This window comes from Ovis canadensis, chromosome 7 (assembly GCF_042477335.2).
Source record: "Ovis canadensis isolate MfBH-ARS-UI-01 breed Bighorn chromosome 7, ARS-UI_OviCan_v2, whole genome shotgun sequence".
Lineage (NCBI taxonomy): Eukaryota > Metazoa > Chordata > Mammalia > Artiodactyla > Bovidae > Ovis > Ovis canadensis.
Window position 1 is genome coordinate 83294221 of NC_091251.1, and position 12461 is coordinate 83306681.

Genomic DNA, 12461 nt, shown 5'->3' on the forward strand with positions numbered 1-12461 from the left:
TGTGGCCAGCACCGCTATCTGAACACTTAACACAGTGTTTAATTTACCAGTGTGGTATCTTGAGCAACATTTTCTCTTACCAAGAGTCCCAATCTATTGGAAAAGATACGTGACATTTTCACGAAAGTTCATGAAATCATTGATCTTAACACTAACTGCTCCACTTGTACTCTAGATTGGTGAGTGAATGAGTGAAGTCACTCAGTCGTGTCCGACTCTTTGTGCCCCCGTGGACTGTAGGCTACCAGGCTTCTCCGTCCATGGGATTTTCTAGGAAGAATACTGGGATGGGTTGCCATTTCCTTCTCCAGGGGATCTTCCCGACCCAGGGATTGAATCCAGGTCTCCTGCATTGCAGTCAGACGCTTTATTGTCTGAGCCACCAGGGAAGCTCATAATGGGCTCATACATGCAACTAAGATGCTGGATTGGAGATGAAGCTCTAAAAGGGTGGGCACCAATCCTCCAGAATGCTTTCTGTACCATAAATATTTATATGGGTATGACCATTATTTTGAGAACCCCTAATAGGTAAAATGGGCTTATCTGGTGGCTTAGTGGTAAAGAGTCCACCTGCCAATGCAGGGGACATGGGTTCAATCCCTAGGTTGGGAAAATCCCTGGAGAAGGAAATGGCAGCCCACTCCAGTATTCTTGCCTGGGATAGTCCATGGACAGAGGAATCTGGCTGGCTATAGTCCATGGGGTCACAAAGAGTCAGACAGGACTTGCGACTAAAAAGCAGTACATAAAATACATCTGTCCTAGAACCAAGGGATGGAAGTGGGAATGGCTTCACTTAGTGGTATACCCAGTCATTACTTGGGGAATTTGTGTTTTACATCCATGTAACTTTGGGTTTTTTGGACTTAGAGATCGTTGTGTCTGGAGCTGAAACTGTCCCGTAGGGAACACTGTAAGAACTTGGTTAAACGTTAAGCCTTGGCTTGTTAGGAGCTGGGCCACACAGCAGGAGATGAATGATGGGTGAGCGAGCGAAGCTTCATCTATATTTACAGCTGCTCCCCATCACTCACATTACCACCTGAGCTCCCCTTCCTGTCAGATCACTTGCAGCATTAGATTATTGTATTAATAGGAGTGTGAACCCTACTGTGAACTGTGCACATAAGGAATCTAGGTTGCATACTCCTTATGAGAATCTAACGCCTGATGATCCGATTCTACAATATGGTGTATAATTATTTCATTATATATCACAATGTAATAGAAATGAAGATTAATAACAGAACTAAAGTGTACAGTATAATATAAAGATAAATAATAGAAATAAAGTACACAATAAATGTAATGCTCTTGAATCATCTCAAAACCATTCCCCTCTCCCCTCAGTCCATGGAAAATTGTCTTCCATGAAGCTGGTCCCTGGTGCCAAAAAGGTTGGGGACCACTGCTCTAAAGGACCCTCTCTTCCTCTGTATACCTGTATATATTTTTGTGCATACATTTATGTGTTTGTATGTATATATGTTTAAAAATATGTGCTTTTAAAAGCATTGAACCAATTTTTTCAAATGCTGAAAATATATATTTTTGGGGCAAAATGCTATAAACTTTTAGAGTTTATAGTATATATTAAATTATACATAATTATATAAACTTTTGAAGAGATCCCGGGGAATCTGTGTCTTCTTATGCCTTGTATTGCTAATTCCATTTGTCATAGAACCTTCTATATCACATCCTTAAATATAATATAGGTTATAATGTTCTTTTTTTCCCCCTTTGTTATGTGTGTGGTTTGTGGGATCTTAGTTCCCTGACTAGGAATCAAACCTAGGTCCTTGGCACTGTAAGCATGGAGTACTAACAACTGTATCATCAGGGAATTCCCATGGTTACAATATTCTTGGTGGAATTAAAGTATTAAGGAAAAGTCTGTGCTATAGATAAAGTTTGTAATCGTAGGTGATATGGAAAATTTAATGGAGAAGGGAATACTACTCCAGTATTCTTGCCTGGGAAATCCCATGGACAGAGGAGCTTGGCGGGCTTCATGGGTTATGGAGTTGGACACGACTTAAGTGACGGAACAGCAACAATAATGTAAAATTTAAACTGATAAACATCAGTTATATTGAGAGAAAACACATTTATTTCTCTTTGGAAACTAATTAACAATTTGTGTAACACTCCAAGGTATTTAGAATTATCAAACTGGGAAAAACCTTATATTTTGACTTCCTCAGAGTTCATCATATTGTGAGAGACAGAGCTTGGATGGCAATCTAAGTCTTAGGATTGCCAAAGTGGAGTTTAATTATATCATCATGTCTTTAGTACGTCACTTAAAATAATTTTTGTGTGGTCAGTGATACTTTATCTTTTTGAAGAAGTGTGTTCTAAAGTTGTCTTTGGTAAGAAAACTAACTTTATGTGGTAAATAAGAGATTTATCACTTAAGGAAATGCATTCTAGAATAAAAAAATTTCCATGGCATGATCTGAGGAGATATAAGTACTTTTTCACAGTGGATTCACATATGTCCTCACATTTTTGAGTAACATTTCTAGAAGAAAGTTAATTTATGGATTAGTATTGCTTTTATGGTTAAGGCAATTGAAGGAGGTAGGTTTTAAAGCAATCTGGGTAACAAGTCTCAAGCTTGTCTATTATTTTATTAATTGATTTTCCTTAATGTTTATTGGATATTTTCCCTGGTGGCTTAGACGGTAAAGTGTCTGTCTACAGTGCGGGAAGACCCGGGTTCAATCCCTGGGTTGGGAAGATCCCCTGGAGAAGGAAATGGCAATCCACTCCAGTACTATTGCCTGGAAAATCCCGTGGACAGAGGAGCCTGGTAGTTACAGTTCATGAGGTCGCAAAGAGTCAGACACGACTGAGCAACTTCACTTCAAAATGACTAAATTTTGAATCCAGAGTTTCAAAGAATAGCGAGGAGAGATAAGAAAGCCTTCCTCAGTGATCAATGCAAAGAAATAGAGGAAAACAATAGGATGGGAAAGACTAGAGATCTCTTCAAGAAAATTAGAGATACCAAGGGAACATTTCATGCAAAGATGGGCTCAATAAAAGACAGAAACGATATAGACCTAAAAGCAGAAGATATTAAGAATAGGTGGCAAGAATACACAGAAGAATTATACAAAAATGATCTTCATGACCCAGGTAATTATGATGGTGTGATCACTCTCCTAGAGCCAGTCATCCTGGAATGCCAAGTCAAGTGGGCCTTAGGAAACATCACTATGAACAAAACTAGTGGAGGTGATGGAATTCCAGGTGAGCTATTTCAAATCCTTAAAGATGATGCTGTGAAGTGCTGCACTCAATATGCCAGCAAATTTGGAAAACTCACCAGTGGCCACAGGACTGGAAAAGGTCAGTTTTCATTCCATTCCCAAAGAAAGGCAATGCCAAAGAATGTTCAGACAACTGCACAATTGCACTCGTCTCACACGCTAGCAAAGTAATGCTTAAAATTCTCCAAGTCAGGCTTCAACAGTACGTGAACTGTGAACTTCCAGATGTTCAAGCTGGATTTAGAAAAGGCAGAGGAACCAGAGGTCAAATTGCCAACATCCGTTGGATCATCAAAAAAGAAAGAGAGTTCCAGAAAAACATCTATTTCTGCTTTATTGACTATGCCAAAGCCTTTGACTGTGTGGATCACAATAAACTGTGGAAGATTCTGAAAGAGCTGGGAATACCAGACCACCTGACCTGCCTCTTGAGAAATCTGTATGCAGGTCAGGAAGCAACAGTTAGAACTGGACATGGAACAACAGATTGGTTCCAAATTGGGAAAGGACTACGTCAAGGCTGTATATTGTTACCCTGCTTACTTAACCATGTGCAGAGTACATCATGAGACATGCTGGCTGGATGAAGCACAAACTGGAATCAGGATTGCTGGGAGAAGTATCAGTAACCTCAGATAGGCAGATGACCCCACACTTATGGCAGAAAATGAGAAACTAAAGAGCCTCTTGATGAAAGTGAAAGAGGAGAGTGAAAATGTTGGCTTAAAACTCAGCATTCAAAAAACGAAGATCATGGCATCTGGTCCCATCACTGCATGGCAAATAGATGGAGAAGCAATGGAAACAGTGACAGACTTTGTTTTCTTGGGCTCCAGAATCACTGCAGATGGTGACTGTAGCTATGAAATTAAAAGATGCTTGCTCAATGGAAGAAAAGTTATGACGAACCTAGATAGCACATTAAGAAGGAGAGACATTACTTTGTCAACAAAGGTCCATCTAGTCAAGGCTATGGTGCAGTAGTCACATGTGGATGTGAGAGCTGGACTATAAAGAAAGCTGAGCACAGACTTTTGATGCTTTTGAACTGTGGTGTTAGAGAAGACTCTTGAAAGTCCCTTGGACTGCAAGGAGATCAAACCAGTGAATACTAAAGGAGATCCGTCCTGAATATTCATTGGAAGGACTGATGCTGGAGCTGAAACTCCAATACTTTGGCCACCTGATGCGAAGAACTGACTCCTTGGAAAAGACTCTGATGCTGGGAAAGAATGAAGGTGGAAGGAGAAGGGGACGATAGAGGATGAGATGGTTGGATGACATCATCGACTTGATGTACATGAGTTTGAGCAAGCTCTGGGAGTTGGTGATGGCCAGGGAATCCTTGTGTGCTGCCGTCCATGGGGTTGCAAAGAGTTGGACATGACAGAGCGACTGAACTGACAATGACTAAATGAAATGTTAATAGACATTGAGCAAACATTGATAACACTTTTCTTTTAAAGACAAAACCAAAATGACATTGTTGTTTTTCATACTGTTAGGAGCAATTTTAAATTTACAACAAAATCGAGAGGAAGTTACAGAGATTTCTCAAATACCCATTGTCAACATCACTCATCAGAATTGTCCTTTTTATTTTTTAAACCAAGGATGAACCTATATTGACACATCATTATCACTCAAAGTCCATAGTTTACTTAGGATTCACTCTTGGTGTTGTACATTCTGTGGGCTTGGACAAAAGTATAATGGCATATGTTCATCATTATAATACCATAAAGTATTTTCACTGCTCTAAAGTTATTGTCTCCTCCACCACAACCCATGTTGTTTTGATTGTCTCCGTAATTGCATTTCAGCCTTTTGGCTAAGATCAAGTGTATTGTCTCCATAATTTTGCCTTTTCTAAGATGTCTTATAGATGGAATCTATGTAGGCTTTTCTAATTGGTTTCTTTCCTTTAGTAATATACATTTAAGTTTCTCTCATGTCTTCTCATAGCGTCATAGTTCATTTGTTTTTAGTGCTGAATAATACTCTGTTGTCTGTATATATCATAGTTTGTGTATCCATTTATCTATTGAGGGACATCTTGGTTTTGTTCCAGTTTTGGCAATTATGAACAAAGATTCTATAAACATCTGTGCAGGTGTTTGTGTGAATGCAATTTTCACCTTTTTTGATTAAATACCAGGGAGTATAATGGCTGAACTGTATGGTTAGAATATGCTTTGTTTTATAAGTAACCATCAAACTGTCTTCCAAAGTGACTGTACCATTTTGTATTCCCACCAGCAGTGTATGAGAGTGCCTGTTCCACCATATGTTTATCAGCATTTGGTGTTGTCAGAGTATTGCATTTTGGCTATTTTATAATAATAGGTATTAGTGTGTATTTCATTGTTATTTTAATTTGCATTTCTTTTATGCCATGTCATGTGGAATATCTTTTCATGTATTATTTGCCATCTGTATATAGGCATACCTTGGCTATATTGTGGGTTCAGTTCCAGACCACTGCAATGAAGTAAATATTGTAATAAAATGAGTCATGATAATTTTTTGGTTTCCCAATATGCATATAAAAGTTATGTTTACCCTGCATTGTAGTCTGTTAAGTGCATAGTAGCAATATGTCTAAAATAGTACATACCCTAATTAAAAAGTACTCTATTACTGAAAAATGTTAGCTATCATCTGACAATGCAGAGTTGCCACAAAGCTTCAATTTGTAAAAAGCATAGTATCTGCAAAGTGAAATAAAGCAGAGCTCTATAAAATGAGGTATGCCTGTATCTTCTGTATCTTCTTTAGTGAGTTGTCTGTTAAGGTTTTTGGTCCACTTTTTAAGAATTTTTTCCCCCATGTATTTTAGATAACAGTCCTTTGTCAGGTGTTTTTTATTTTTAGTTTCTCTCTTGACATCGTCTTTAGCAGAGCAGAAGTTTTAAATTAAAAAAAAAAATCTAGCTAATCAGTTATATCGTTCATGGATCATGCCTTTGGTGTTGTATCAATAAAGTCATCACCAAACCCAAAGTCATATAGCTTTTATCCTGTGTTATACTCAAGGAGTTTCATAATTTTGCATTTTCGTTTAGGCCTGCAAGTTAAGCTTGGAGTTAATTTTTTAAGGATGTAAGGCTCAGTGGACATGGGTTTGGGTGGACTCTGGGAGTTGGTGATGGACAGGGAGGCCTGGCATGCTGTGGTTCATGGGGTTGCAAAGAGTCAGACACGACTGAGCAACTGAACTGAAGGTTCATGTATAGATTAATTTTTTTTCCATGTGGATGTCCAGTTTGTTGAAGAGACTTATTTTTGCTTCATTGTATTGCCTTTGCTCTTTTACAAAGATCAGCTGACTCTATTTATGTGGGTCTACTTCTGGGCTATTTTGTTCCATTGGTCTATTCCTCTGTTCTTTAACCAGTACCACACTGTCTTGATTATTGTAGTTATGAGTAAATGTTCAAGCTGGTTTTAGAAAACACAGAGGAACCAGAGATCAAATTGCCAACATCTGCTGGATCATGGAAAAAGCAAGAGAGTTCCAGAAAAACATCTATTTCTGCTTTGACTATGCCAAAGCCTTTGACTGTGTGGATCACAATAAACTGTGGAAAATTCTGAAAGAGATGGGAATACCAGACCATCTGATCTGCCACTTGAGCAACCTGAATGCAGGTCAGGAAGCAACAGTTAGAACTGGACATGAAACAACAGACTGGTTCCAAATAGGAAAAGGAATTCGTCAAGGCTATATATTGTCACCCTACTTATTTAACTTCTATGCAGAGTACATCATGGGAAACACTGGGCTGGAAGAAGCACAAGCTGGAATCAAGATTGCCAGGAGAAATATCAATAACCTCAGATATGCAGATGACACCACCCTTATGGCAGAAAGCGAAGCGGAACTAAAGCACCTCTTGATGAAAGTGAAAGAGGACAGTGAAAAAGTTGGCTTAAAGCTCAACATTCGGAAAAGTAAGATCATGGCATCTGGTCCCATCACTACATGGCAAATAGATGGAGAAACACTGGGAACAGTGGCTGACTTTATTTTTCTGGGCTGTAGAATCACTGCAGATGGTGACTGCAGCCATGAAATTAAAAGATGCTTACTCCTTGGAAGGAAAGTCATGACCAACCTAGACAGCATATTAAAAAGCAGAGACATTACTTGGTCAACAAAGGTCTGTCTAGTCAAGGCTACGGTTTTTCCAGTAGTCATTTATGGATGTGAGAGTTGGACTATTTAAAGAAAGCTGAGCGCCGAAGAATGGATGCTTTTAAAATGTGGTGTTGGAAAAGATTCTTGAGAGTCCCTTGGACTGCAAGGAGATCCAACCAGTCCATCCTAAAGGAGATCAGTCTTGGGTGTTCATTAGAAGGACTGATGTTGAAGCTGAAACTCCAATACTTTGGCCACCTGATGCGAAGAGCTGACTCATTTGAAAAGACCCTGATGCTGGGAAAGATTGAGGGCAGGAGGAGGAGGGGATGACACAGGATGAGATGGTTGGATGGCATCACCAACTCAATGGACATGGGTTTGGGTAGACTTAGGGAGTTAGTAATGGACAGGGAGGCCTGGCTGCTGCGGTTCATGGGGTTGCAAAGAGTCAGACGTGATTTAGTGACTGAAGTGGAACTGGAACATAAATGATACTGTTTTTAATTTCAGATTGTACTTTTTCATTGCTGGGGTATATAGCATAGCAGTAGTCTTTTGTATATTGTATTCTCCAACCTTGCTGTAATTATAATGGATTATTAGTTCTAAGAGGTTTTTCTTTGTTGATTTATTTGGATTTTCTGTACAGACAATCCTGTCATCTGTATGCAGAGCGCTCTGAGTTTTTCTTTGCAATCTGTCTGTCCATTATTTCCTTTTCTTATCTTACTACATTAGCAGAAACTTCTAGTGTCATGTTGAAAAGGAATAATGCGAGGATATAGTCTTGCTTTGTATTTGATTTTAGTTGAAAAATTTCTAGTTTCTCAACCATTAAGTATGATGTTAGCTATAGGTTTTTTGTATCTACTCTTTGTCAGAATTTTTAATTGACTTGTTTGCTCTTGAAAAAGTAAAGAAACAAGTTGATTGAAAATCTTGACAGAGGAATATAAGTGGTTAAATATTCTTGATAGAAAAGAGAATCTAAAAATAAGGTTTTCAGAGAGGAAAGAAGGCCGGCACTATTCTGCCTTTTAAAAAACAAAAGAAAACCATAAAAACGTCTTTGGGAATGGGTAATAACCAAGGATTTAGGCTTTTTCAGCAAATTTTCCTATGTTCTGCAGAATACACGATTTTGTTTGAAAAAGTTCCTAGCACTCTTGGAGGCAAAAGATTGCCCACATAACTGTCTTTTGGTTTCTGTGTTGCCAGATGAAGTGAACTAGCAATTAGGAATGTTTTCTTCTGTTTTTTTTTTTTTTTCTTTTCTTATAAGATTAGTTTTCATGTATATAATTTGAACATACATATTTGGAAATGTGTAGAAAAATATCGGGCCACATAAATGCTGAACTTGACAATTGTATGTAATGTGTAGGAAGTAAGATGTAGAAGAGAAGGAAGTAGCACTTTGAGTTTTTTCTCTACATACTTCTATAGTTGAACTTAAAAAAATAATTATTTGTTCTTTTAACAACTAAAATCAGAAAGGGAAAAGTTGTATGGGTCGTAGATTATTTAAAATATTTTGAATGCTATTGAAATCTTTATGATTTAGATTAGAGTCCTTATGATGTAGATTAGAATTGGAGATGTAGAACTAACTGTGGTAATAAATAATATGTCTGAGATTACAGTATGACTTTCAGAAATATTAAAGTGTTTTTATTATCTCCTTAACTGAATTATTGGATGGGTCTACTCTCCAAGACGTTGAAATACTATATGGAATATTAATTTCTGTATAATAGCTCAATGATTTTGAGTATTTCAGATAGCTCCTTGCCTATAAACATCTTTATCAGTGTAGTTATATAGTGTGCTCATTTTCTTTTCTTTTTTTTTGAAGTAAAAAAGGGTAGCTTTATTACTTTGCCAGGCAAAGGGAGACACATGAACTCCAACCTTAAAAAGCCATGTGTCCCAACCCCAGAGGTTTTGATGAAGGGTTTCATAACAATGGTTCAAGACAAAATTAGGGTATGTATAGGGCCTGCACTCTAAAGTGTGCTCAGTTTCAGCTTCTCTAGTTGGATTTAATTTGTTCTAACCACAAAGATTAGGAGAAATGTACCACTCCCAATTTTCCTAATCTCAAGTGAATTTTCTGGGGTTTTGTTGATCTTGAATAATGATGACTGTGAGCTCTGTTCTCCCTTTTAGGGAGTTTTTGCCTGTGTTTTTCGATGATTCTCTCCCTGATCCCATTTTAATATAGAGACATGCCAAGGTCAATGTTAGTGTTTTACTAATAACCAACCTTAAATATTCTTATTTCTCTGTATCATTCTTTCCATTAGTGAACCATGTATTTGGAAGAAATCAACCTTTCCCTTATTTATTAGAATTTGTCTTTTTCCTTCTGTATATGTATTATATATGTATATACTTGGTGATGTAGAACAAGATAGGTCAAATTCCTGCCTTCCATTCTAATGCAGGTTACACATAAATAAATAACTTCAAATAATGCTAAGAACGGAATGATTAGGGTTGGTGTGGCCCTTATATACTGTATTGGGCAGTATTATAGCTAGAGGACTACATAGCAGTATGTTTAAATGTTGAAAAGTTGTAAATCAAGCGACGTCTTCTTAGTCGCAATACTGCATCCTGAGTTCCCAGGAGCCTCTGTCTTTAAGGCCCGTAGGCTGAAGTGGCTGCTTGCTCCTGGTCAGCTTCTCGCTTGCTAACCCGATTAGCAGGATGGACCTGCTCTGGCTGGGCAGGGATGATTCGGTGGCACCTGGGCCTCTAAAACGCTACATGAACCAACACTGTCAGTCCCCCAGGGATCTCCTACAGAGAGCTAGCCTTGCCAACTCCTTTCTTTCCAACTGAAGACTTCTAAGAAGTTCTAAGCTCTTCCCCAAATTGTACTAGCCAAGAAGAGAGGAAAGAAGGGATGCAGGTATTTGGGAGACTTGGCTTGCCTGGGTAATCACTTTGGTGGATTTAGGGCAGCCAGTTTTAACTGATTAAAAATTTTGTAAGTAGCCACTTTTTCTGAGATTTTTCAAGGCAGAAGCTGTGGTGATTTTTCTCCTTTGTGCACATATACGGGGTCAGTCTCAGTTCTTTATCCTCTGGCCTGAGGGGCCTCCTTCAGCCAGCACCTCTCTCCCTTTTGAGTAACTTCCACTGACTCAATTGCTTACTGAACTTTAAAGAACTTCCTTACAAGGCTGAAAGTAGGGGAAAGGTCTTTATTTTAGTAATTATGGTATGCAGGATTCTCTAAAGTGCAGGTCCCTGCCAGGTCTGAGGGTGATACTGGTCTGAAAGTGGACTTGATCCTAGTCTGCTCTTTTATATGCCTCTTTGATTTCTCCCTATCCTGCTATCTGAATCCTCCTAGATCCTAAATCAATTTTCAAAAATATGTGTGTTTCTTTCATTCGTAAGATTATACTGGTGAACCTTGGATCACCTATGTCTGAAGTAGGCTCTAAATGAAAATGAGCTTTTTTCCTAAAGGTTTACAATAAAAATTTTAGGTAGTAATCATTAGTTTTCCTGTGCCTCCTCTCCCAACCTCAAACACACACCAAAACCGAAAAAAGGCAAACTGTATACAGACTTACTGCCAATTGGAATACTAGCTTAAAAGTTATGTTATATTTTTCTCCTTACAGGTGTGAAAGTTGTGTGGATTTACTCTTTGTGAGAGGAGCTGGAAACTGTCCTGAGTGTGGCACTCCACTTCGAAAGAGCAACTTCAGGGTACAGCTCTTTGAAGATCCTACTGTTGACAAGGAAGTTGAGATTCGGAAAAAAGTGCTAAAGATGTAAGTGTTAATGCTTGAATGATTCGGTTCACAAAGATTTTGACAGTTATTTCTATAATGGATGTAATTATTTACTTGTAGAAATGTGGACAGTTTGGCGAGTAAGTATGAATTGATCTATGTATTTGTTCAATGTTAAAAATTTATTAAGGTCTTTGAGAACTCAATAATATTATCTAACCTTTGCTAGAGAAGAGTAAATCTTTTTTATGGAAAAATAATTATTTCTTATTTTTAGCTGCTCTGTGTGGCTTGCAGAACCTCAGTTCTTGACCAGGGAATGAACCTGGGCCACAGCAGTGAAAGCCTAGAATCCTAACTACTAGGCCACTAGAGTAAACCTGAATTCATGGCTTCACAATTTATTTGCTTTATTTATTCTTTAATTTAATTAGTAAATATGTATTGAGAACCTACTCTGTGCAAACAGTGTTATGCATATTAGGCCTTAAGTATGAAATGACTTCCTAGGTGGTGTAGCGGTGAAGAATCTGCCTGCCAGAACAGGAGACATAAGAGACTTGGATTCGATCCCTGGGTTGAGAAGATCCCCACTATTCTTGCCTGGAAAGTCCGAGGGACAGAGGAGCCTGGCAGGGTACAGTCCATGGAGTTGCAAGGAGTCAGACATGATTGAGTGACTGGGCATGCGTGCGTGCACACAAACACATATGAAATGAGTGTAATAGCTACATACCTTGCTCTTGTAATGCTTACAGTATAGTAGCTTGGATAGCATTAAAATAGGCAAACAAAACAAATATGTGATTATCAGTTCAGTTCAGTCGCTCAGTCATGTCCGACTCTTTGTGACCCATGTTTTGCAGCACGCCAGGCCTCCCTGTCCATCACCATCTCCTGGAGTTCACTCAAATTCACGTCCATTGAGTCGGTGATGCCATCCAGCCATCTCATCCTCTGTCATCCCCTTTTCCTCCTGCCCCCAATCCCTCCCAACATCAGAGTCTTTTCCAGTGAGTCAACTCTTCTCATGGGGTGGCCAAAGTACTGGAGCTTCAGCTTTAGCATCATTCCTTCCAAAGAAATCCTAGGGCTGATCTCCTATAGAATGGACCGGTTGGATCTCCTTGCAGTCCAAGGGACTCTCAAGAGTCTTCTCCAACACCACAGTTTAAAAGCATCAATTCTTCAGCACTCAGCTTTCTTCACATTCCAACTCTCGCATCCATACATGACCACTGGAAAAACATAGCCTTGACTAGATGGACCTTTGTTGGC

At 38.7% G+C, this 12461-nt stretch overlaps 1 protein-coding gene across 5 annotated transcripts in view; it reads left to right on the top strand.

Moving 5' to 3' along the window:
- MNAT1 (MNAT1 component of CDK activating kinase) overlaps window positions 1-12461 on the top strand; it is a 224011-nt gene that overhangs the window by 38856 nt on the left and 172694 nt on the right. For all 5 annotated transcript variants that reach the window (XR_011258302.1, XR_011258303.1, XR_011258301.1 and 2 more), the window contains exon 2: window positions 11070-11222. Coding sequence is in view for 2 of the 5 variants with exons in the window: in XM_069596759.1 (XP_069452860.1) it covers window positions 11070-11222 (153 nt within the window). In the remaining 3 variants the exon portion in view is untranslated. The remainder of the gene's footprint in view (window positions 1-11069; window positions 11223-12461) is intronic.